This window comes from Pelmatolapia mariae, linkage group LG6 (assembly GCF_036321145.2).
Source record: "Pelmatolapia mariae isolate MD_Pm_ZW linkage group LG6, Pm_UMD_F_2, whole genome shotgun sequence".
Taxonomy (NCBI): domain Eukaryota; kingdom Metazoa; phylum Chordata; class Actinopteri; order Cichliformes; family Cichlidae; genus Pelmatolapia; species Pelmatolapia mariae.
In genome coordinates this window covers 17,691,994-17,716,312 of record NC_086232.1, presented here as the reverse complement: position 1 = coordinate 17,716,312, position 24,319 = coordinate 17,691,994, and the positions used below count along the sequence as shown (strand labels likewise).

Below are 24,319 nucleotides of genomic sequence, written 5' to 3'. Positions count from 1 at the left end.
TTAGTTTCAGCTCCTGAAACCAGCTGCCACCCAACTATGAGGATATTCAACCTACTCTACCTTCTCATGCTGCTCGCAGTCATGGCAGCATCGGTCTCCTCTGCCAAGCCAGGTAAGCGTCCTCAGACTTCACCGCCCAGAGATGTCCATTTAAAGGGGGACGCCTATAAATCTGAACGTTAACGTTAGTAAAGTCTGCTAGGTACAATAAAGCTTTTTTTTTTTTTTTTAAGAAAAATAAATACATAAATGAAGCTCTACTACCAGTTACATGGACCAAAACATAGTCCCGGTCAGCAGCGTTCTGAATCACTGCGCACTGACCCTTAAACTCACATCCATAGCAACAAGCTTGGACTATGTTGGCTATAGTTAACTGTCACTAATAAAACAGATTAGCTTAACCAAATGAGTTAAACGGACTTAAAACTTTTAATAGAAAAGTTGAGTTTATTTTGTTAAGTTGAGTTTATTTTTAAGTTTGTTTTAACCTAAGCAATGTTAAAAGTGCGCGAGATAATTTGACGGCCAATTATTGACGGCATGGTGGACGTTACTTCTTTATAACAGTGGTGGTGCATTCACTGCTTGTTGTGAAAATTGTTTTGTTTTTTGTAAGTTAAATAGTCAATATTTGCAGTTATTATCTCAAAGATTTTCACCCGGAAACTTTTAGTGGTGGAATCAAGCTTCCTCAGCTCAAAGGCTCCAGTCTCATAAACAAATTACAGCTGAGTGACACTGATAAATAAGTGTCGATTTTTATTGATTTCGCAAAAATTCCGCTAAATAATGCAGGAAAAGCACTTTTTAAAGCCTCCTTTTAGCCTGACCACAAATAAGTACCCCCATCTGTAATAAGGAAAAAAACGTTTTAGTGTCCCTGCCTCGTAGCAGGTGCGCTTTCCCTCGCAAATTCTGGACTTGTTTGCGGTTATCTTTGCGATGCTGCAGGAAGAAGAAAAAAAATAAATAAAAAAAAAAAAAGGGGGGGGGAGCTGCTGTTAAATGGGGAGGTTTTGTGCCTCGGGTCGTGATATAGGTTAATGTGCTGATGGCGAGGACACGATGATGAGAGGATAAAAGGAGGAGTGGACGACAGCGGAGCGCCGCCGGGGGATCCGCAAAGCGACCCCGGTGGGCCCTTTGTCCCCGGCTGGAAGGCACTCCGGAGCGCTTTTGTTAATGGCTGTGTTAAAACTTCATGCAAATACCCGCGCTTTATTTACATGACATGGAGTAGCAGTGGCAAGTATAAAGCAGGCTACCTTCAGGGTGGGGTGGGGGGCAGCTTCTTTCAGATGTACAGGCAGAGGGGGTGGGAGGGGAGTCATAAAGTCATCTGGCGGTTTATCTCTTCCTGGGCTTGGCTGGCAGTCTGGATTTATTGGGGACGTATAAAAATAATCATGTGTTAGGTGAGTGTGTCCCAGCTGTTTGTAAATGGGTTGCAATAAAGAAAAGAAACTCTTAAAGTGGTCAGGAGAGGTTATAGAGTTGCAGAAGGTTCAAAATTATATATGCCAGGCATCCACCTGCAGACCACATGAATGAGCAGCTTTTTGCCTGATAGCAGTCTAATTTAATTAAATATCTGTTTACATCTACAATCAAACTATCTCTTTTACTTCAGATTTCTTGAACCTGAGGAAAAAATACCACAGACACCACTGCCCACACAGACGCTGCCTGCCTCTGCACTCCAGAGTACCCTTCCCTTGAGGTAAGAGACGTTCACTCATGCATGTGTTCATGTATAGCAGGAGGTTATGAGCCGAGCCTAACAAAAACAGGCTACGTGGCCGGCAGGTTGGCACTCAGGAAAAGCGTGTGTGTGTGATTAATGTTTACGAAGAACAGAGGCCATAAATCTCACAAACTGAACTGGGAGGAGGTGAAAGAGGGGACTCAAGGTGACTTTATGTCTAAATGCTGTTTTTATCCATTACAGGTCAGAAGAACTGCAATGGGGAAGACTTGAGGAGAGAAATGTGAATATGGACCGCAGTTTGTGGCAGAAACATCACAGCTGGAGCCCAGGAAAGAAGGGGAAATATGGGACTCCACAAAGATGCCACCCACAGACTTTAATGTACATGTATCTGCTTCTGCAGCAAGAATCTGAATATTCATCAAACCATGAAAAGCTACAACAGCCGGGCAACCACAGAGCTGGGCTCGGCCAGTTTTGAGCTCCTTCCAAATGATAAAAAAAAACAAAAAAAAAAAAAAAACGGGGAAAATAGGATGCGAGTGTTTAGTCAATATCATCAAGTATATTCAACAATCGACTTAAAAAGCTGCAGACCAAAGAGCTGTAAATACCCTTAGTATAGCTACAAATTGTTTATATTGTATGCACTTCAGATGTTTATTGAATTACTTTTTAATAAAAACAAAAGAGAAAACTGTTTTGATTGTGTTTGTGGTAAAGATGCAATGCATTACATCCAGATTACACTTAACTCTTGACAAAACAGATTTTTAAAAAATAAATAAATGTTAAAGGCCCCGGATCAAACGGGGGATCCTGCTACCTGAAGGCCTCCTATTAAATCACGGGAAAGCCCTTGTAAATACTGCGCTCCCTGTGGAGTTACGGATGCCGGAGCATAAAGGAGACACAATGGGGAACAAACACCAAGGCTTCAAATGACAATCTCCACATTTCGTTAGTGTAGAGTCCCGTGACTGTTGGGAGTTTTATGCGAAGAGGGAGAAGGCATTCCCTCCAGCTGATGTTGACACTGCTGTGTTTCTATTGTTTCGTGCTCTTGCACCACATCACACAAGATAAACACTCGCCGACAAAAACAAAGCAGTTGCCACACATACTTGGATACTGTCTCAACTCTCGCAGTGAAAAGGCTTTAAAAAATCACAAGAATATTAAAGATTTATTGAAATCTGATCACAAACAAATCCAGTGACTGAACAAAGAAACACACTCTCCAAATAAACCACCGGCACACACATTTTTAGATACATAAAAAGCACTTACACGTTTTACAGCATGATTTAACCGCTCTCGTTTAGTTTGATCCTGATAAGTGATAACCTCTCCCTGCTCGGTGAAGATGATCTTTAGAACAATTTCACCGTTCTGGTTCTTTCACAGCAACAAAAAGCGGCAGCACACGTGGGTCACCGGGGGTCGTGGCACAGTGATAACCCCCCCCGCCTCACCTCTGATCTGTGACCCACGACTTCTCCCCTCTGCCTCTTTAACTGCCCTCCCGCTTTCAGTTCACCTCCTCCTCCATTATCTGTCCATTTCAGGTGAAGATGCCCCACAGAGGAGCCCTCTCACTCAGTCTGTGTGTACAGGTGCATTTGCCCACAGCTTCCCCTTTCTTTTAAAGCCTCCAATTGCTTTTTTTTTTAAAAATTCCTTGTAGAGTTAAATGATCAGGCTCTTTTTCTCCAGAGCGTTGGAGGGTGTCCTCGTCTGGCATCGAGGAGGAGGCCAAACTGTGGTTAGTGCTGTGCGGTGAGGTTGAGCAGCCTCCTGCTCAGTATGGTGTTGTGCTGTTTCAGGTACTCGATCAGATCAGCCTGTTTCTCCACCACCTCCTCCAGGTTAGAGCTTCCTCTGTAACAAAAATAAGAGTTTGTAAAAGATCCTCATACAAGAATACCAGGCTCTTCTGTTCATTAAAGGAAAAATGCTGCATTAAAAACACTAAACCAGCGAGGGTTATCTCAAGTATTACTCTGTAAACTGTCTACTATGTGATACAGTTCATTTCTCTGTGCTGTGAAGCTCTACTGCTGTCCAAAAACACATAAACACAACAACATGATACATGTTTGCACTAAATTACTCCAACATGACTACGAATACACTTTGAGTCAATCACACATTTCCGCCTCCACACTGCTAGTATAAGAAAAAAAAAGCCAGAAATCTTTGTAAATGTGAAACAAGTGAAAATAAATTTTCTAATTAGAAGAAACCAAATAAATGTTTACCATCCTAACTTTTACACTGTGATTATGTATCAATGATGGATGACTCAGGCCACTTTAAAGGTGGGTGGAAGTGAGGCTGGAGTGTTCATGGTCTTTATCTAATCTATTTGGCTCTTAGGCATACATTTATATTTTGTAGCTTATGTGAGATTGCTTTTTAATGTCAAGGGGCTGCTGATGGAAACTGGCACCTTTCTTCTCATTAAATCAATGTTCTGAAGTCATTGAAAATACTGTAGAGACAACATATTATTATCATTATTATTGTTATTATTATTTTAGAAAAATGTCCTCAGTTTGAATTTGATGGAAAGACACACTGAAACTAGTTAACAAGGATAATATTTCTCAAACTATACAGCACTATGCAATAAAAAAAAAATGTCTACAAAATCTTCAAAAAGAGTGTGAAGGTCCAAAAATGCCGCCATCATCTCTGAGCCGAAGCTCATTTAAAATGGACTGAGGCAAAGTGGAAAGCTGTTCTGTAGTCAGACGAATTGAAATTTGAAATTCTTTTTGCAGACAACACCAAAGAGCAGAGGGAGCATCCAGCTTGCTCTCAGCGCTCAGTTCAAAAGTAAGCATCTCTGATGGTTAGGGGGTCCATTAGTGTCAATGTACATTTGGAAAGGCATCACCAATGCTGAAAGGTATACACGCAGCTTTTGGGGTGACATGCGCTCCCATCCAGGTGACGTCTTACTCGTGAAAGACGTTCCATATTTGAGCAAGACAATGCTAAACCACACACTGCATCTACTGCTACAGCATGTCTTTGTAGCAGAAGAGTCCAGGTGCTTAACTGGCCTGCAGCTCAGATCTTACCCGAATAAAAAAAAAACATAAAATAAAAAAATAAAAATTGGCCAGTCATTAAATGGAAAATAAGAAGACCCAGGACTGAGCAACTAGGATCCTGTATTAGACGAGAATGAGACCACATTCCTCTCCAGCAGCTCCTCTCCTCAGTGCCCAGATGTTTACAGACTTGTTAAAAGAAGACTGGATGCTACACAGTGGTAAACACGACCCTGTCTCACATGTTTTGGTATCTGATTGTATATACACAGGTTTGGAAGCAACATATGCTGCCAGCCAGGGCTTGCTTGTTTCAGTAAGAAATTACAGTCTGCATATATTAGAGCAGCTCACTCACTGAAAACATTTAATTCACTATGAAACAAAAAAACAAACAAACAAAAAAAAAAATCACAATGGAAGTCTCAAACATATCAAGAAAGAAAGCGTACTATTGCCACATCCTGTGAGACATGCACTCAAGTCTCATGTTGTGATCATCAGGCCCACATGACTGCATCTCCAAGCGCTAACATCATAAAATTGTGTGTTTACCAAAGTTATTTTGTAATCTTTACAATCTGAATGTTAGGTAAATGGTAAACCGATCACGGGAGACGCTCTAAAACTGATCCCTTTTAAAATGGAAACTCATGCTGCTATGGCTTAAAATCACATTCATTTAATTCATGTGTCTGCATAGAGGAAACTTAAATCTGAGCACAGCAACACTTCTGTGGGTGCCTGAGTGAAACTGCTGTACCTGAAGCCCGTCTCAGTCGGTGCGTTGGTGACACTGTAGGTGTGTGAAAGCTCTTCCTGGCTCACATCTGGTGCAGCGCGCTCTCTGTTGAACCGCATCACTTTAACTGGAAAAGCAAACAAAAAGCTCTTAGCCTCGCAATAAAATCATCAAACCCGAGTTTTAATGCTGCCGACTGCTCGTAAAGACACACAGACATTATTGAGCAGTGACAGGTTTCTATCCACGATAATCGCCTAGGTGAGAAACATGACACTTTTTTTTATTTTTTAAATTGTTTTTCATCCCTCTGACTCTCCTAAACACATAGAGGCTGTTATATCCTGCAGTTAGTTCTTATGGGCTGCCATATCCTGCACTTAAACCTCTAATTCTCACACCCTAAACATGCACCTTTACAGAAGGGGTGGTGCTAGCAGCAAGGTGTGTGTATGGTGGGTCCAATAGCTTACAGTAAGAGAAGCTGCAAACAAAATATGTGCTGGAGGAGTTTTTAGGGTCACAAGGCTACGGTTTGAGTACGTCTGTAAGCCTGTATGGGTGAGGCTGCGATGAAGGCCAGAGGGAGGAGCTGGCCGAGTATTGATAAGACTTGAGCGTCATTAGCCAGAGGAAATTGTCAGGGAGGTTCTAAAGAGCATTATCTTTACTTTGCTACAGTGCAGCATCTCAACATCAACACTCACACACAATCCAAAGAAATGCTACACATTCCTGCATAATGAGGCCCTAAATCTGTGTGTGTGTGCTCACAAGTAAATAAAGCAATAATAAGTAAGTATTTGTGAGAGAGAGACATTCCTACATTCCTCAGAAATGAGGTGGAGGAGAGAAAAGCAAAAGGTATAAAGGCAAAATGTCACAATGAGCCTTTGTTTGATGCAGAAAAATCACAAAATGCTCTGAAATATTTACAATACCAGAAGAGAAAAAAAATCAACCATTTTCCCAGCTCACAAAAACGCTTTCATATATTACAAAACAAAACAAAAACAAAAACAAAAAAAAAAAAGGGGGGGGGGGGAGCTCCTAAAATGTTATTTTGTAGTGCAGACATTTTCTGTTTTGCGTGCTTTTTTTGTTCAAGCAATAATAGAATAAATAGAAATGAAAAAGGAAATTCTAATTTGATCAGATTTTGTGTGTATTCACTCTTGATTTTTTTCAATAATTAAAATTCCCCAGTTTCATACAAGAAAAATGCCTTTCAAATTTTTTTTTTTTTTTTTTTTTAAAGCAGGTGTATGGACAAATATCACTGAAAACTTTGCAGATTTCATTTTACTTTAAATATATTTGAACATTTAGCCGTTTTAACTTACATTAATTAGAATATTTAACAAAGCAAATAAATATAAGGAAAGCATGCACTGCATGCAGCAGGAAAAATCTTATTAACATCGTAAAATGATGTATTTACATTTAGTTTTAGCAGACACACTGTCAGCGCTGCAGGCATCTGCTTCAGTAAAATTCCGACTTCAACAGACAGACACACCAGGATGGATGGATTGGGCAGCGTAAAGGAAGTGATACATTTCACATGTTCCTGTTACAGACTCTCACGGCTGGACAGACGGAGCTCAGGCCTGGTCTGCTCGCATCTGAGAAGCCTCAATGACCCATCCAGGAAGGCCCATTTCCAGGTGACAACAGCAAAGCTGCAGAAGTGCTAAGAGCGAATGCGCCCAGCATGGTAGTGCGCCGGTAGTGTCGGTGCGGCACGGCTTTGCAGACCCACGTCTACATTGTTGTAGCTATACACCATCAGCAGGGGGCAGTGTCAAAAATATGTCCCACAACCAGTTATGTGGGTTACTCTTGTTAAAGTTTGTGGTGTTACATCTTAACTTCTACCACAAAAAGACAAGCGTTACAATATACCACAAGAGTCTTTCTAGTGAAGCAAAGCAGAGCATTAAAAACAAGGAAAACTACTGACTGAAGCCATACTTGATGCTTGTCAACAAAGCTTTGAGATTCTTAATGTTTTTGAAGGACCACACGTAAGTACATCTGCATAACGGCTATGGTAAAGTTCCCACAATCCTTCTCCTCTTAGCCAAAGAGCATCAATGCAGCACCATGACCTAGCAGCAAGAACACACTTTAGAACAGAAAGCATAAAGATAACAGAGAGAAGCAGCGGTGATGCCTTCTGGTGTAGTATATGCTATGGAAGTACATCAAAGTCGGGCACAGAGTAGTGAAAAGTGGTTGAGAACAGCAAAGCCGAGATCCTGTGGAACTTCAAGTTCCAGACACACGAGCAGCTGCTGACTAACCGGCCAGACACAGCGGTGGCTGACGAGAAGCAGAGGAGGCCAGCTGTGACAGATGTGGTAATCCCAGCTGACAATAACATCAGAAAGAAGGAGCACGAGAAGACAGAGAAGTAGCAGGGCCTGAAGGAACCACTGGAACAGATGGTGGACAGAGGAGTGGAATTTGGTATATTAGGCTAGGAGAACACACAGCAGGTTCAACATCTGAGATGATGAGCAGTGCAGTCCTGGGAACAGCTAAGATACTGCGCTGAATCCTAAAACCCCCCAGGCTTCCGGTAGAGCAATCAGTGGGTAGAAAGAAGAACGCCACTGCTCAGTTTCCAATAACTATAGATCTTTTGCAAGTAGGTCAGCCGAGAGCATGTTTTCCCTTACGAGAAATGTTTTCTAAGAGTCTTTTCTATCAGTAAATAGATAAAGTAAGCCACAGTATTGCAAGCAATGAGCACAGGGTAATTTTTCATGCAAACCACCCCACATTTACTATATATAGCGAGGTTTGTTGAATGAGGCGCATTAAAAAGGCACATTAACATTTATCATTTACCTGCAGGGAAAAATATTCCAAGCATTAAACATCGATGATTATTTATCATTAATATTCACTTTTAGTCTGCACTGACAGGCATCAAACAAATATATTCTAAAATAATAATAATAATAATAATAATAATAATAATAATAATAATAATAATAAAATAATGGAGGACCTCCTGATCAAAAATGTGGTTTGAATCTTTTAAAAGTGATTCAGTCTTGTTTTACTTCTCCCCATCATGCAGTATATGGGGTTGGTGTGTGATCAGGTTATACTGCAGCTATCAGCATCAATGTGTGTGTGTGTCTCTGTTGTGCCCTGCAGTGCTTACACTAAGTTCTTGGCCAGCCAGAAGAGAGAGATGTAAGGTAGGCCTTTGAAGGCCGGGGCATGGCTTTGATGTGCAAGGAGGTCTATAGAGGAGAGGGTATTCATGTTAAAATGAGAGAGGTCGAAACATACAGAAAACCTTCAAAGACACACACGAGCACAGACACATACCCACACACGCAATCACAATCAGGCACGCACTTCAAAGACAAGTTGAACGAGGCCTTCCTGCATGGACTTTATGTCTGCAGGCATTACATCTCTCTCTGAGAAAAAGAAGAAAAAGAGTTTTCTTTTTCATTTTCTTTTTCACGACCTCACTGGTACCACCTTGACTCTCTCCGATCTGTCAGGGTGCGTGTTTGTGCTCGGTTCGTGCTGTGAGGCATCGTTCTGATTGTGCTATGCCTGACTGCACTGATCTGAGCAGGAATGCAACCGGTGACCAGGGACACCCCCCACCACACACAAACCCACTGAAAAAACAGCACTGTAAACACAGGGACAATGTGCATGGGTCTCCCATGGGTGAAGAGGGTGAAGGGGGTGAGGGCTACCCTTTGGCTAGGTTAAATCCTAATGCCTCTAATCTTTTCTCTGTGGCTCTTCGGTATCTTCATCTCACATCTGTGCCCCTCAGCAGCCAAACACAACTTTAATATGGATTTCCTTTCATCACATGATTCTTCAATATCAGCATCCTCTGATTTAGCATCTTTAACAGGAGTTTTCCTTTATGCACTCACAGGGAGGCAGGACTTCAAACACACACACACACACACACACACACAGTGGGCAAAATACCTATCGTTAACTGCCAATTACGACAATATCGCATCGTGGTATTTTTGAAGGCAACAAATTGCAATTCACACAATTGATTAAAAAACAGATCTTTGTCATATGTTGCTGCAATCTTCACCCTCTGACAGTTTGGATAAGCCTCAGTTCCTCTAAGCTGGATAAGCAGTTAAAAGAAACGGGTGGATGGATGTAGCGGTTGCGTTTGTTAGGGGTTAAGATGCCAACCATGAGCCACAACGTCTCCAGATCACTAGCACCTGGGGGGGGGGGCTTTAGTCGTTTCTCTCTCACTCATTTCCTGTGGTTCCTCCCCGTTCTTCAACAAAGGCATAAAAACAAATCTGTATAACCTCGATAACTTGCCAAATGAAACCAGATACCTTTTTAGTGCCTTATTTACTAAAAACAAAACAAACAAACAAAAAATTTATTTCCTTCTTTAAAACTTCTATTCTTCTCAGACACGTCATGAATGAGTGAACCAGCCACATGAGAAGTCTTTAAATCAGTGAACTACTTTATAAAATCAAAAAATTAAGAATTGCTTTGGGTGTGTCTGCTTTTGATTCCTTTCCCCTGAACTAAAGTTTGACTTCCTGCTACCACACAGTTTAGTTTGATGTGTCTCAAATGGAAAACTGGGATTTTCAAGAATTTCTAGAGATTTATATTAAAATAAGGCGTTGACTTAATTACAGCTGTGCATGTACGCGGTGTATAGCTTCATGTTATAAAATACTTACGTACAATTAAATGAAGTATATCTGAGTCTCTGACCTGTAAAACCATCTGAACACAGCAGTGTCTTCTACTATACCCGGTCCTCCTGTATGAAAACTGATTTGGTTTTAGGCATGCTGGGCATCACCTGCTTATTTCACTGCATGTGTGGAAAGCATGCATTTAATGCATTTCATGATTAGATTAAGGTTCTGTGCTTTTTATTTTTTGCTTTTTTAAAAATGCATCACACTGTTTGCAAGTCTGATTCTAAAGGCTGTTTCTACATAAAAAGCAAACTTTTAGCTAACCTGATTTTTAAAAAACAAAAAAAACAAAAAAAACAAAAAAACGGATGATAAAAAATTTTGTAGATTAGTTTGGTTTCACCATCCTAATCAACAATGAGTTTTATACTACAAAAAGAGAAAAGCAGCGTCACAGTGAGGGACCTTTCCGTTAATAGCCGCTGCTTCGAGCCAACAAGCCACCAAAGCTACTTAATCTGAAATGTGTATCACAGAGCTAAATAACAATAGCTAAATTTAACCAGTTTGTTCTTGAGGGCTAAGGCAAAGGAAACGCACACTGAACACTGTCTGTGTGTCCACTAAGTCTGCAAACACCGTGCTGAATCTGAAGCAAAGAATCAGCAGATCAGCAGAGAGAAGGAGGGTGGACAGAGAGTTGAATGGTTGATTGTCATGCTGTCGAGTCTGAAAAGGGCAGGGCAGGTATTGTAATGCAAACACACTAAGACACAGAGTGGGGGTAGTGTGTGTGTGTATATATAATGTAATCTACAGGGTGTGCCTCTCAATATAAAAAACAGCTGATGTTAGAGCTGCCATCTAATAAGTGATGCTGCAGCACAAAAAACACTCTTATTATGAACTAGTGATTGAGAACCAACAGTAAAAAAAAGTGTTATTACATTAAACTCTACAAGCTGTATGGAAGCCAGTGAATGTGGTAGAGATAAAGTCCCAAACGTGTCTCTGGAGGTCTTATATCAGCTGTTTGGTTTTTTTTAATCTGACAAAAAGCATGAAAAAAACCAAAACAAAATAAAACTGATATTCAGCATTTAGTCAAGAGTTGTTTTCACAATGAAACTCTGGAAAATATCTGGAAAAACCTGGTCTGTGCATTACCTCACATGTGGCAGACACAGGACACCCACTTGCTCGCTCGCTGTGAACTCTCTGGACAATTACTTGCTCTATTCCCACAAGGATTCAGTCAAACATTACACAGACTTTACTAGAAAGCAGGCAGGTTAAAGACTGTTTAATGTCTGCCCCGACTGATTAGGGCAAATAATGTCTTAAAAAAAAAAAGAAGAAGAAAAACAAAAGGTTTAGGGGCTGTAGTGCATGAGTGAAAACAGCTTTTGTTCACTGCCAGGCGGCTTTTTAGGAAAGAGAAAAAAAAATGTCTTTAACAGTTATTAAAAAAAAAAAAAAAGAATGATTAAGCTGAGCATGGACTTCCTCTTTATTTTTCCATGTGCTGCCTTTTTGCAGCTAATATACAATATGGGATACTGTGTAAAATGTAGATGTATGTAATAATAATAATAATAATAATAGTAATAATAATAATGATGAATGTAATAACAGAATTCACTGATATTGTATATCCATTTTTAATGCAGTGCTGGCTGAGGGCCTGAAGCTCACAGGCATCCAGTAGTGACTTTAAGTCTTGTTACTTTCTACAGAGAGATTTCTCCAGATTCTTAATGTACTCCAGATGAGATATAGCCATTCAAGGAACATTATTTTTAAAATTTTCCACAATTTATAGATGCTGTTTTTGTGCAGATAAGTGAAACTCTGCTTTTTCAATATGCTCATTTTTATACTAAAGTCACTGACCTGTTGCCAGTTAACCTGATTAGTTGAAAATGTTTTTGCAGCTGTTTCATTTTAGCACCACTTACTTTTCCAACCTTTTGCTCGCCACGTCCCAACTTTTTTGAGATGTGTTGCCGCTGAAGAAATTCAAAGTGAGCTGAGATTTTTTAAGAATATTAAAACATCTCATTTTAAACATTTCATTCATTTTCAGTGTTCTATTGTGAAAATGAAGTGTATGAAGTTGAAAATGATTGCATTCTGTCTTTATTCACACACGTCCCAAAACACACCCAGACTGAAGTTTGAGCACAACGAGTTTATCTGATCTGTACGTAAAGGAAATTATATTTCAGTTTCTTCTTCCTAAAGAATTTTAAAACAGTATATTTTGTCTATACCTACCCTTTTTCAAATGTATATTTGACTTTTAAAATGGTTTATTACTCTACAACTATTTAGATGTGACAGGGAAGGTAGGAAAGAACACCCTGCACAAAATAAACAAGTACATGTGCGGACTGATTGGTTGACAACAAGGAGCTTGAGTTTCATCTTTCAAAAAATAATTGTCTTGGTGTTTCAGAATGTAACCTGAGTATTTGATGTTAAAGGTCTCTATAAATTATTTTAGAAACCTTAAATTTGTCTGCAGTCCTACAAAAGAGTCAATCTTAAATCCCTGATTGAGATACTTTTACTCAACATTAAAATAAGATCACTTTACCTATGTAATACAGCAGGTATGGCAATGTCAACAAGACCTCAAATCCCAGAATACTGAGCAGCACGTAGACATGTACAGTCTGTGGTAATCTCGCAGCCAGAAGAGTCATAAGCAGAGCGTTTCCTGTTCACACACACAGAAATATAAACACTTACTTATGTTTTAGGATTACTGCCACCTTGTGGATAACACTGCCCATTACAGATTCATTCACTGTATCCTCATGAAAAGTTGTACCTGCAGAGTGTATGATGAACGGCACCTGTTTCAGCCTCTGTGTTTGTCTGTAAAACCGCAGGTATCCTCTGCTCCGAGCACGACTGTGGTGGTGATGCACGCAGCCCGTGAACACCAGCACCAGAATCCATAAACACGACTTTGCGAACACGATGACGCTGTCGCCTTGGACTGTCCCCAAAATACTCTTACACACTTCCTCTTGGCCGAATTTTAATACACACAGCACTGCCACGCAGACTGACAACACAACATAAACAACCTGAAAAGAACAAGAGAGTAGCGGATTTGAGACTTACTGGTATTTAATGACTTGGTGAACACTGCGTATGTGCAAATGTGTGCATATCATACATGCAGCAGAGTCAGCAGGATGGCATGGCAGTGTGTTGGCACAGTCTGAAACTCTCTCCTGATGGCAGAGTGGAGGGCATCAGCAGAGATCAGGGGCCCATCCACCAAAGGCTCTTCCTCTATGCTTCGTGTCATATCTGCCGAGGAGCCTGCCTGCTAAAACAAACACATACAATATGATTTAGAGACTGTTATCAAGTTAAAATCTTCTGCTTTTCAACCAGATTTATAATTTTGATTTTGTTGATAAACTATTATCTCATCTTCTACAGTTTCCCCAAACAGATTATTTTTAATTAACTTTTTTTTTTTTATCTAGGAAAATAAAAATCTTCAAAATAACTGCAAACTGCAAAACTCTTCAGATTTAGCAAGACTGTCTTGTAAATATAGAGAGCAGATACAGACAGTAATGCACAAAAGCACACACTAAATTAATTGTGCATAGTTACAGAAAATCAAGATCAAAAGCTAAGAAACCTTAAAACATCACAACAGGTAACTATCATCCATATCAAAATGAGCAGGAGTAGAAACACTCTGGGATAACACTGTCAGCTTTATGCAACTGCCGCCAGGTCGCTTAAAACTACCTTAAATTCATTAAGTGTGATCAGATCCTTGAGTTTGAGTTGATTTAGCAGCTGTTTACAGGAAGAAGCAGCAAATTTAAACGGTTTTTATCTCAAATTCACTGCGGGCTTTTGGGTCTGATAGAAGTAATAAGTGGTGAACTGAAAACAATGACTTCCCAAACTTACCCAGAAGCAGGTCTGCAATTAATTTGAGAGCAGACCAAGCAGGTCTGGCTTTAAGGTTTGTGTGCACTGCGAAAGTGTATGCAAAACTAACGAGTATTTAAGGCTAGTCAGTCAAGGTTTAGGCACTTAGAAGCGTAAAAACAACTTATGGTGTGCTTACTCTACACCACTTGTCCTGGCTACTAAAAGAAGCTAATATAGGGTTTCAGTTCTTAATCTCGGTTCAATATCGGCACTGAAAATAAGGGAAATGAGCACATATTCAAGAACTCGGTAGAGATATATAGAGCAAACATTTACTAATTAATTACTTCCAAAACAAACCTGCTGCGGAACAAGAGAAGCAGAGTCGCAGCTAATTCACGTCTCATCGTGTTGTTTTTAGCCGACAGCTTCAACTAGCCAGCTAGCTCACAAGCTAACTTCCGCGTGCAGTTAAACATCAGTATAAGGAAACAAGCGTGGCAATCAATTTAATGTGCATTGAAAGGTACGTACTGCATAAAGCGAGGGTCCCTTTGGGTCCATCTGTCCGGACGTTCAGCGTTTTTAAAATAACAACAACAAACTACATTGGCTTACAATTTATTTGCCAGACAGGTCAGGTGACTATTAGTAAACTTCCGGTACTTCTTTTTTCTGGCGCCGTTTTCTGGCTACTTGCTCAATAGTTCCGTTATTGTTTTAATTTTAAAACCGAAAAATAATGGCAATATCAAAACGACTTCAGATTGCGGTAAAGCCAAAACCGGACCAGATATGAAAAAAGTTTACTGGTGTAAAAACTAGTTAGTTAGTTAGTTAGTTTTTTAAGGCTCATTGAAAAGAGTTTTAAGCCTCAAACAAACTCAACCATCTACGAGGTGAACTATGAACAAAAAAACTTGTGATCTGAATTTCTAAAATGGGAAATGAAAAAAGGCAAAGGTTTTAAGGGTGAAGAAATGACTCATCCTTCTCACACTACACTACTAATAATGCACTACAAATCCCGGATTCCAATGCCAAGAGCTTCCGTAGTACTGTCTTAGAACATTTTATATATATTTTGTTATTTTTGTTTCTTTACTTTTTTTGTTTGTTTGTTATTTTTCTTGTTTGTTTGTTTTTGTTTGTGTGTAATAAAATATAATACGACCTTCCTGAAACATTTAAACATTTCCATGGTAACAGCGAACTCCACCAATCAGAGACCTCGCTGGAATTTAGGCTTCTGGGTAAAGTAGTTTTCCCGCGATATCGCAAAACAAAACTATTATTTGCTAAAACAACGCTGAGATCACAGAGCCTTGTGGTTTCGAAGGGAGCACATACCGTCGTTTAACAGCGTCGAAGCTCGTAGTAAGCGTACTTTGCATGGCTATAACATTACAGCTCATAATCAAAATCGTTTATGTTGATCTCAGCATGAAAGTAAACCCAAATAAAGAAACAGATAGCATCCCATTTAAAACATTTTATTGATAAACATACAGTTACTATAAAAGACAATGAACTGTGCTCTATTCCTCTGAGAGATGAAGAAGCTGTCAGGTTTCCAGATTGAGGCGAGACAAGAGAGGATAGAACAGTTCAGATTATTCTCTGGGGAGGCAACGCTTGTGATACAGAGGCAAACGAGGAGAGATTTTAGGACACTGTGGATTACCTTAAGAAGATATTAAAACAGGGAAGCAGCAAGTAACATTATGTCATTGGTTTAGTTCACTGGAGGCGATGGAAGAGGACAGCAGGTGATTAGGAGAGGCTGATCCATTTAACATTTCTTTTTTGCTGGTATGGAACTGTGCTTTAAGTCAAATCACACACTGCATTCATATCCACACACACACACACACACACACACACACACACACACACACACACACACACACACACACACTATGTGCCAAGACCCTTAGGTCTGTGTGAGTGTGAAATACTCCTGCACACTCCACTCGCCTTCGCATTCATTACATAAGGCACTGATTCAGGTGCAGTCTGTGAGAAGAAACAATGGCTAAAACATCCTAAAGGGAAAATATTTAAAATTCAAAGAACAAGTATTATTACTTAACAACATGCATTCTCATTCCTGTAAAATGACTTATAGAGAAAAAGCAAAAACAAAATCATCAGAATGATGTACGACAAACACAAGGATAGGTAAGAAAATAACAACTCACTATCCGTCTGAGCAATACTCACAAAAACTTATATATATATATATGTTACTTTTATCCATGCAAAACTGTAAACACAAAACCCAAAAATAAAGGAGAAGGTATGAGTAAGGCATTATAATGGTCAAGCTACTTCAGGTTATCCAACCTGAACCCCTTTTGCATCAAACTCAAGAGAGTGGAGTCACATGATCAGTGCAGAAGCAGGAGTTAATGAGTCAAGATTTGGGAGGCCGATGTGTTACAGACAGTAGTGTTCAGCTCTTGGCGTAAGATCCCTATTGAGTGTCTTGTATGGATGTGCAAACGCCTAAACAAACTGTTTTTTTGATTACATCCATGCTACGCATACTAAAAATAAGTGTATACACGTGTACGGTTAAGAAGTATAGCGATAGTCCTGCAAGTCCATGTAGTTGAGACTTTTGAACCACGTGGATTCAGACTCCTCGCTGTGAACATCCACATGAGCTGTTGTGCATTCAAGGAGGAAAAAAGATGATGACTTGTAGCATCAAGACTGTTTCAGTGTGATTCAGGGTTTTAGAAGAGTTCTCCACCCAATCACTGAGGGTCCAAAACAGTGGTCATCATAGTGTGGTGGGCTGACCTCGGCCTGCAAACAGAAATAGACATTTACAGTCATATAATAAGTTTACACTGAAAAGGTTTGTACTATCTAAAATGTTTGGTATGTGAAATAAAGACAGAAACGATGTCTTCTTTTCACTCATACTCATACTATAGAAGTGACTCAAACCCCACAGACATTACAAAAATCCGATAAACAAAAAAAAGATATTAGCAGTCAAAAAGCTGAAGTCAAAATGGAGCCCACAAACCAATGGGTGCCATTACACAGGCTAGGTATGTGTTTTGTATGCCATCTGTGTGGAGGACAGGATGCAGTCCGTCTGTGCTGCTTTGTGTGGGTGTGCATGTCTTCTCACCCCGAGATGCAATGTAGCACTCGTGGCAGCTCAGCATTCCCTTACGAATCCGTACGTCAGTCCCTGCAGTGGCGTCACCAAGCTGTACACCACACAGTCCACACTGCGTTTGGAAATATGGCAATTAACATTATGTACACACAGGACTGTCTTAGAAAATATAGATTCATGTTAAAAACTCTAATTTTTACTCCTGTTGTGCATCATTTTTTTATGTGTTTTCTTCCTTGGACATAATTGTGATATAAACTCACCCACTTTATTATGTATACCTAACGGATTGGACCCGCTTGCCCACCCCTTATTTTTCCTTTCAGAAATGCTTCTTAAGCCATCAGCTGTCATAGATTCAACAAGGTGCTGGAAACATTCATCAGAGTATCACACAGTTGCTGCAGATTTTTCAGCTGTACAAATTTTGCAAATGTTTCTCTCTTTGAAATTGTCCCACCACTTTGGCAAGGTGCTCTGTTGTACTGAGATCTGGTGGCTGTGGAGGCCACTTGAGTACAGTGAACTCACTGCCGTGTTAAATGACCAGTTTGAGAGTATTTGAGCTTTGTGATTCGGTGTGTGATCCTGCTGGATGTAGCCAACAGAAGATGGGTACACTGTGGCCATAAAAGAATGGAGATGGTCAGCAATAATTGTCAGGTAGGCAGTGAAGATGAGATGATGCTCAGTTTGAGGTTATTTCAGCTTTGGGATATGGTGTGTTACTCTAGTCATTAAAGACTGGTACACTGTGGTCATAAAGAGATGGACATAGTCAGCAACAATACTGAGCAACAATATTTAGATAGTTTGTGATGTTGAAATGATACTCAGTTGGCACTAAGGGGCTCAAAGTGTGCCAAGAAAATATCCCCCGCATCACTACACAACCCAGCAGGATAGATCCATGCTTTCATGTTGTTCACACTAGATTCTGACCTTACTATCTTAATGTTGCAGCAGATATCGAGACTCATAAAACCAGGAAATGTTTTTCCAGTTTTCTAATGTCCAATTACGAATAAAAGAGCAAATTGTGTCTAAGGTTTCTTAGCTAACAGGAGTGGCTCTGGGGTGGTCTTTTGCTTCCAGTCAGACATGTTGTGCATTCAGACATGCTCTTTTTCATACTTTGGTTGTAACAAGTGGTTATTTGAGTTAGTGTTGGCTACCAGGCCACCTTCAAAGTCACTTAAACCACATTCTTCCACATTCTGATGCTCACTTTGAACATAAGCAGGCCATCTTGACCATGTCTACACTGAGCTGCTGCCATGTGACTGGTTGAATAGGTATTTGTTTTTAGAAGCAGGTGAACAGGTGTACCTAATAAAGTGGCTGGTGAGTGCAGATATGCTCTCTGCGTATAAAGGAAAAATAAAATCATCTAATATTTCTGCATGAGCGTGCTAACCTTGAAACAGTGTATGTGGAAAAACAGTCCCAGCGTATCTATGATCATAGCAGCGCCTTTTCCCAGAGGCTGAGAACAACCAGTGCACAGTCTCTTTCCACTAACACACCTACACAGAAAAAGAGAGCAGGGGAACAGTTAGTCAGTTACAAACTCTGCTTTCCCCACATTAATGGATCTTCAGTCCGCTGATCTGTGGTAATATTTCAGGTATTTATCGGTGCATATGTGTGCTAGCATCATCACCTGCTGGGTGAGGGAGGCTGAGGCTTTGGAGAGGAGGACTGTTGTTCACTTGTAACAACATCATGAGATCCAGATCTGAGGTTAAAAAACAGAAAAATATTCACATACACAGCTGGAAGATATGTGCCATGCTAGCAAACACATTTCACCCCCCCCCCCCCCCCCCCCACCACCACCACCACCAAAAAAAAAACCCCCAAACAAACAAACAAACAAACAAACAAACAAAAGAAACAACTTAAAGCTTCTGACAATTGAATATTAACACCAGACATGTATGTATAGGTTTATAATTGGGTGTTTTTTATGTTCAGTGCATCTTAACCTACATTATATTGTATTTTATGATTTATGAAGTTATCTCTGAATCTCTAACCCAGGATCCACTGTTCAAAGTGTTTGCTTACAATAACTAAAATAAAACACAGTCATGTAATAATTCTAGCTGTTTGTTCTTAAAACTGTAACATCCATTTTCTCATCCCCCTTATCCAGTTCAGGGTCAGCCTATCTCAGCTGGCATGGGGTGAGATCAGGAGAGGTTGCTATTTTATCACAGGGCTCTCCAGAGAGAGCGAAAGTGCTAACTGCTGCTGCCAGAATTCAGTCCAATAAGTAAAACAACTGTAACTAAAATAACACAAGGGTGTAGATACATGCATATACAGCCACCTGGTGTACCTTTTAACAACCTGTCCCTGGTTCAGCTGAGTATTGCGGTCCAGAGAGGCTGTTTTCCACAATTCCTGTTTCTTTGAAGGTTCAACATCAGCTCCAGAATCTATAAAAATGAATAACATAGTATGATAAACTCTAAAGAATGCATAAAATGTTCTCATTATAAACTTTGTCCTTTGGAGGCTAAAGCTTCTTTGATCCAACTTCTTCAGATGTTTGTGTTTTCCCTCTGCACGCTTCGTCGGTTATGTCCAAAAATGTAAGTACTTCATACTCACCCTGGAAGAAATGCAGCTTTGATGCATGCTGATCTTCATTCCCTGTAGAGATTTTTTGGCCATTGTGCTGCAGAGGAACATTTTTTCCCTCTGTGTTGTCGTTTTCTGGACCAGGTGAGGTTGTCGCTGTCTGTCCTGACACCTGGTTTAACAGGCCAGTAGGATTGAGGGGTGTGACGGTCTCCTCTAGAATCCGTCTTTCCTGGAAGAAGCACAGAGAAAACGAAAAATCAAAGATGAAAAATAGGACGTGCAGAACCAGCACACATAGTTTGGGTTTTTTTTAGCTTAAAGTGAGTCTGTCTAGATGTTTGCACCTCTTCATTGTGCTTCCTCTCCTCCTCTTCCACCTCGAGCTGTGCTTTCTCCCATTCCTTCATCAGCTTCTCTTGTTCTCGCTGGTATTGCTCCTGAAGTGAAACACGTTCGTGTTAATTTCTGAATGCTCAGAAAACACATGTGACACACACACACACAACATTTACACACGTGTCCATTACATCGCGTGCAGTCTGTTTTCTGCAAGGCATTCGTGCACATACACATCATTACACTGCAGTACCTTTAGGAGGCGCTCCTGCTCCTGTTGCCACCTTTCCAAGCGCTTACGCTCCTCATTGGGGTCCCAGACCCAGTGATTAACACGTTTAGCCAAGTTCAACATGGGGGTCTCAATCTACCCAGACCCGACCAACAACCACAGACACACACATGTATACCCACCAAAAGGACAGAAAGAGAGGAAAGGTGAGAGGACAAGTCTGACTACAGCGACTACAGTGACCACTGGAGACGAAGGGTCAGGACAGGATCGTATTAAAGAATGAAGGAGAAACAGAAAGGAGGAGCTGGAGCTGCTCAGAGATACTCACGGTCACACTGCTCTCCTCAAGTCCTTCTGTGGAACGAGACAGACACAAGCAGAATATATTAGAGAAATGAAACGGGACGGCTACGCTGTGAAGGATTTGTTTGAAATGCAGTTTTACCCGAGACGGTGGGAGAATATTCTTCCAGGCTGCTGGGTGTGGAAGATGGTTGAGTATTTTTTTCATCCTCTGGTTTCTCAAACAAGCCAGTGGTCTCAACCTGTGAATATGTGGGGTGAATATTCAACTATATTTATAAAATATCCAGTGGTAATAAAAAGGCAGGAAAAATAATTAATGAAAACTTAATTAACCCTGCTTGAGTGGCTCTGCTTGATTCATAGTTCTAAATACTTATTTCTCTCATACTGGGCCTTGTGCAACTTTCTATAATGACCAATAAAAATTTTTTAAAAGAGCTTCAGAAACCGTGGAGAACTATTGCTCAAGACTACTCTGATGAATTTTCTCTTTACACCCTATGCAGCTGCTGTTTTACGTTAATGTAATTGTTCAATAATGTGACCTTCTTTAAACTATACTTTTGCTTTACAAGGGAGATCCATCACTGGAAGAAATGACTCTGTAGCAGAATGAAACTTTTTGTGTGGTATTTTTGCTAAATGGGACAAATAGGAAGCATCTTTTAATATGTCACTTGTAGCATTACCTCTCCATCGTTTTGGGTGTCTGTGTGAAGCGGTTCCACAACCTTCTGCGTAAGCTCTGTCACAATAGTTGTTGTGATGATACAGTTTCGACCTTCGATCAGGGAGCTGATGGCAGAGCCTGAAGACGGCGTTGACTTCTCTGTCTCCGTAGGCTGCTGCTCTGCAGTCTCGGCACTTTTAACAGCCTCCACAGGTGGAGCATCTTTCTCCGCCTCTTTGGATAAAACATCTTTGGTCTCCTGTGGTGAGTGCTGAGGGGAGGTAGGTGGAGTGGAAACAGTTAGCTCCTCCGTCGCCTCCCCATTCACTCGTACCAACCCGTCCTTGTGAGAGGAAAGCAGACAGAGGCGATAAATAACTATAGCCAACCTATTTGGCATTTACTAAAACTGTACAAACTTTAACCCTGTAAAGCCTAAACCATGTTCACCAACTGTCAGAAAGTTCAATTTTTGAAACTGGAGTGCTTATTGAACCTTCTGACAAGTTTCAATTTGTATCATTTTTGCAACTTTTGATTTAGGGCTCAAAAACCCATGTATTGAATATGACACATTTGGTGCTGCAGGGTTTAAGAAATGGTTTATAAAACTTATAATGTAGTTAAAAGTATATGTAAGGGGTAGTGTGTTCATCAAGACACATTATTCGTTAATAATAAAAAATTATCTGCTTATAATTATCTGTTTTTACACAAGACTCCAATTATTGTATGACAGGAAAAGTCATACAGTTGTTGACACTGATGGGGCTTTTGTGTTGTTTCTCAGTTTTGGATTCTTGTTTAATATTATTGAGATTTGTTTCTGTTTTGATCTCAATGCTGTTCTGCTGCTTGTGAAGTTTTTGATTCTTGCGTTTATCGAGCTTTTGGTCCTTGTCTTGCTTCAGTTATTGACATCTCCTCAGTGTTCTCCTGCCTTTGACTCCCTCAGCCATGTCTATGCGTGCACACGCTTTCATCTACTTGTTTTTTGTTATGTGTCTCTTGTGTTTACCTCCTGTTTTCACATGTTGTTTCTGCCTGCTTTCTGCCCACACCTGTGTCCCTCCTGTTTGTCATTTCCCTCTGTTCACCTGTTTGTCTCTGTACTCTGACTGCCTGCTGCCTCCGTTCCCTTTCCCTACCTTTCAATTATTTTGGGGGGCTTGTACATTTTTCATTTCACCTTTTCTTGCTTAATAAAAACTCTATAAAGCTCAGCTTTAGTTTTCACATTTTGCTTCCCATGTCTGCTGCTGGGTCCACTCTTTTGTTTTCATTCTTACCGATGCTGATATTTGCTTACACTTGCATTGCAATGTCTAATCTAAGCATTAAACGTTTAGCCATGTGAAGGCTTTAATTACTAATGGCAAAATTTAGTGTTATTTACATGTAAACAAACGTCAGGACTACAGGGATATTTTAGTGTTGTTTTTACCTAGACTATATGGATGGTAAAATACTTTTTCTATAATACATTTACATTTACATACGGTTTTACATTTTCATTAGTGTTAAAATCTTCATAATGAATACTTTAAAAAATAATACTAATAAAAAAGTCGCCCATGATATTTTCTCTTCTCCAGTGAGAAGCTGAGATGTTATAATTTTTTTCATGAAGGGTATTACAAAAGGTTTTGATGAGCAAGAGGAAAATAATAAAACTTTAAAAACATTAAAAGCTACAACCAACACAGGCACCAGCTATCAGACAATCCTGATGGTTGTGAGTCATTACCTTAATAGGTTTGTGCCCAGGGAGCACGGCCCCAGGCTGGCAGTAGGGTTTGGCTGCCAGCAGGGGGATGGGCCTGGTGGACACAGATGGTGGGGAGGGGAGAGCATTTGCCGACTGTGTGGGGTGAGGCTGCCCTTGCCCACTCTGAGGTGAAGTGTGTTTTGTCTGAGGCTGTGGATTTCCTGTGATCGCAGCCTGTTGCGCAGTCGGAGACTCCATCCGTTGGGTCTGGGGTTCATTAAACTCCAGAGACTGAGGTGACACACTCTGTGAGTCTGTGACTGTGGACAGAGGACTGGTTGGACTGTTTGGTGTTAGAGGGCTGGTGGCTAATTTTTCTTGCTGATATGCTGTGTCTGTCTCTATCTCTTCAGGTTTCATATGCTCCTGATTTGTAACTACATGTGATTCTGGTTGGCGGAGAGGCTCTGACATCTCAGTGTTATTAACAGGTGATTCTGGTTGGCGCAGAGGCTCTGACATCTCAGAGTTATTAACAGGTGATTCTGGCTTCTGCTCTTTGTCCAGCTCATTTAGTTCGTTTTTGGGTGTGGAGGTGGATCTGGGTAGTTTTAGGCTGTCCAGTACTGCATCACTGATGGTGAAGCGGAGAGCATAGCGCTGCAAAACCAAGGCTGCCTCCTCTGGAGTCGCTGCGTTTCTGTAGGCTTCACACAGCTCTGCTTCTCTGCGCTCCCTAAAAAGAGCAGCAACACAAAGCATTTGTCCAAAGGTAGAAATACTGTCACAACAGTAAATAAAGTATGTTTGTAAGGAAAGCAAGAAAATTGGTCTCTGTATATCCTTACTTCTCCTCCACAATCTCTTTGTAAGTCTTAATGCTCTTCCTCTTATTGCCGTCACGTCCCTCCCCCTTCATCCTCTTTTCTATTCTCTTCCTCTCCTCCTCCTTTCTGATTAGATCCTGTGACGCGCTGCGGCGGCGATTCTTCCAGCGAGCCAGGTCCTGTCACAAGTTCACATCATTAATATGTGGTTCTTATTTTTCCCAATGCACCCTAAATGCTTCCTCACATCACTCACATCTTGCCAGTGGTCCTCATCCTCCAGAAAGTTGTTGTACTGCTCGTGCATGTGTTCATGTCGCGATTGGCTCAGCGACGGTAGGTGTCCCACCTCCTCCTCGTTAAGCATATCACCCATACTCACACTCCT

General features: G+C 40.6%; 2 protein-coding genes across 7 annotated transcripts in view; both read right to left on the bottom strand.

Moving 5' to 3' along the window:
* Positions 1-2,892: 2,892 nt before the first annotated feature.
* On the bottom strand, positions 2,893-14,775 carry tmem192 (transmembrane protein 192). Of its 5 annotated transcripts, none has more exons than XM_063476053.1 (6): positions 14,653-14,775; positions 13,394-13,549; positions 13,040-13,301; positions 12,803-12,925; positions 5,537-5,642; positions 2,894-3,592 (listed from the first exon to the last, which is right to left on the bottom strand). In XM_063476053.1, the coding sequence occupies exons 1-6, from the start codon at positions 14,680-14,682 to the stop codon at positions 3,478-3,480; spliced, it is 792 nt and encodes a 263-aa protein (XP_063332123.1). In that variant the 5' UTR covers positions 14,683-14,775; the 3' UTR covers positions 2,894-3,477. The 5 variants fall into 5 exon arrangements, with proteins under 5 accessions (XP_063332127.1, XP_063332123.1, XP_063332124.1 ...); XM_063476054.1 differs by having other exon boundaries at positions 13,394-13,546; XM_063476055.1 differs by lacking the exon at positions 14,653-14,775 and adding an exon at positions 14,479-14,558.
* An 826-nt stretch (positions 14,776-15,601) lies between these two features.
* The window catches only part of LOC134629080 (LIM and calponin homology domains-containing protein 1-like), a 34,009-nt gene continuing 25,291 nt past the window's right edge, over positions 15,602-24,319 (bottom strand). For both annotated transcript variants that reach the window (XM_063476051.1, XM_063476052.1), the window contains 13 exons: positions 24,188-24,317; positions 23,953-24,110; positions 23,144-23,840; positions 21,416-21,739; positions 20,866-20,965; positions 20,749-20,774; positions 20,194-20,286; positions 19,877-20,078; positions 19,602-19,701; positions 18,921-18,995; positions 18,675-18,783; positions 17,267-17,369; positions 15,602-16,932 (listed from right to left, as the gene is read on the bottom strand). In XM_063476051.1, the coding sequence (XP_063332121.1) occupies positions 16,907-16,932; positions 17,267-17,369; positions 18,675-18,783; positions 18,921-18,995; positions 19,602-19,701; positions 19,877-20,078; positions 20,194-20,286; positions 20,749-20,774; positions 20,866-20,965; positions 21,416-21,739; positions 23,144-23,840; positions 23,953-24,110; positions 24,188-24,317 (2,143 nt within the window). In that variant the 3' untranslated portion in view covers positions 15,602-16,906. The remainder of the gene's footprint in view (positions 16,933-17,266; positions 17,370-18,674; positions 18,784-18,920; positions 18,996-19,601; positions 19,702-19,876; positions 20,079-20,193; positions 20,287-20,748; positions 20,775-20,865; positions 20,966-21,415; positions 21,740-23,143; positions 23,841-23,952; positions 24,111-24,187; positions 24,318-24,319) is intronic.

Bases quoted from the DNA above. Each gene is read 5' to 3' on its own strand.
- tmem192 (XM_063476053.1), bottom strand. From the start codon at position 14,682: ATGGACCCAAAGGGACCCTCGCTTTATGCA. The intron at 13,550-14,652 runs GTACGTACCTTT...TGTTTGTTTTAG, and splicing joins AGGGACCCTCGCTTTATGCA to CAGGCAGGCTCCTCGGCAGA. The intron at 3,593-5,536 runs GTACAGCAGTTT...TTTTTGTTACAG, and splicing joins CCGACTGAGACGGGCTTCAG to AGGAAGCTCTAACCTGGAGG.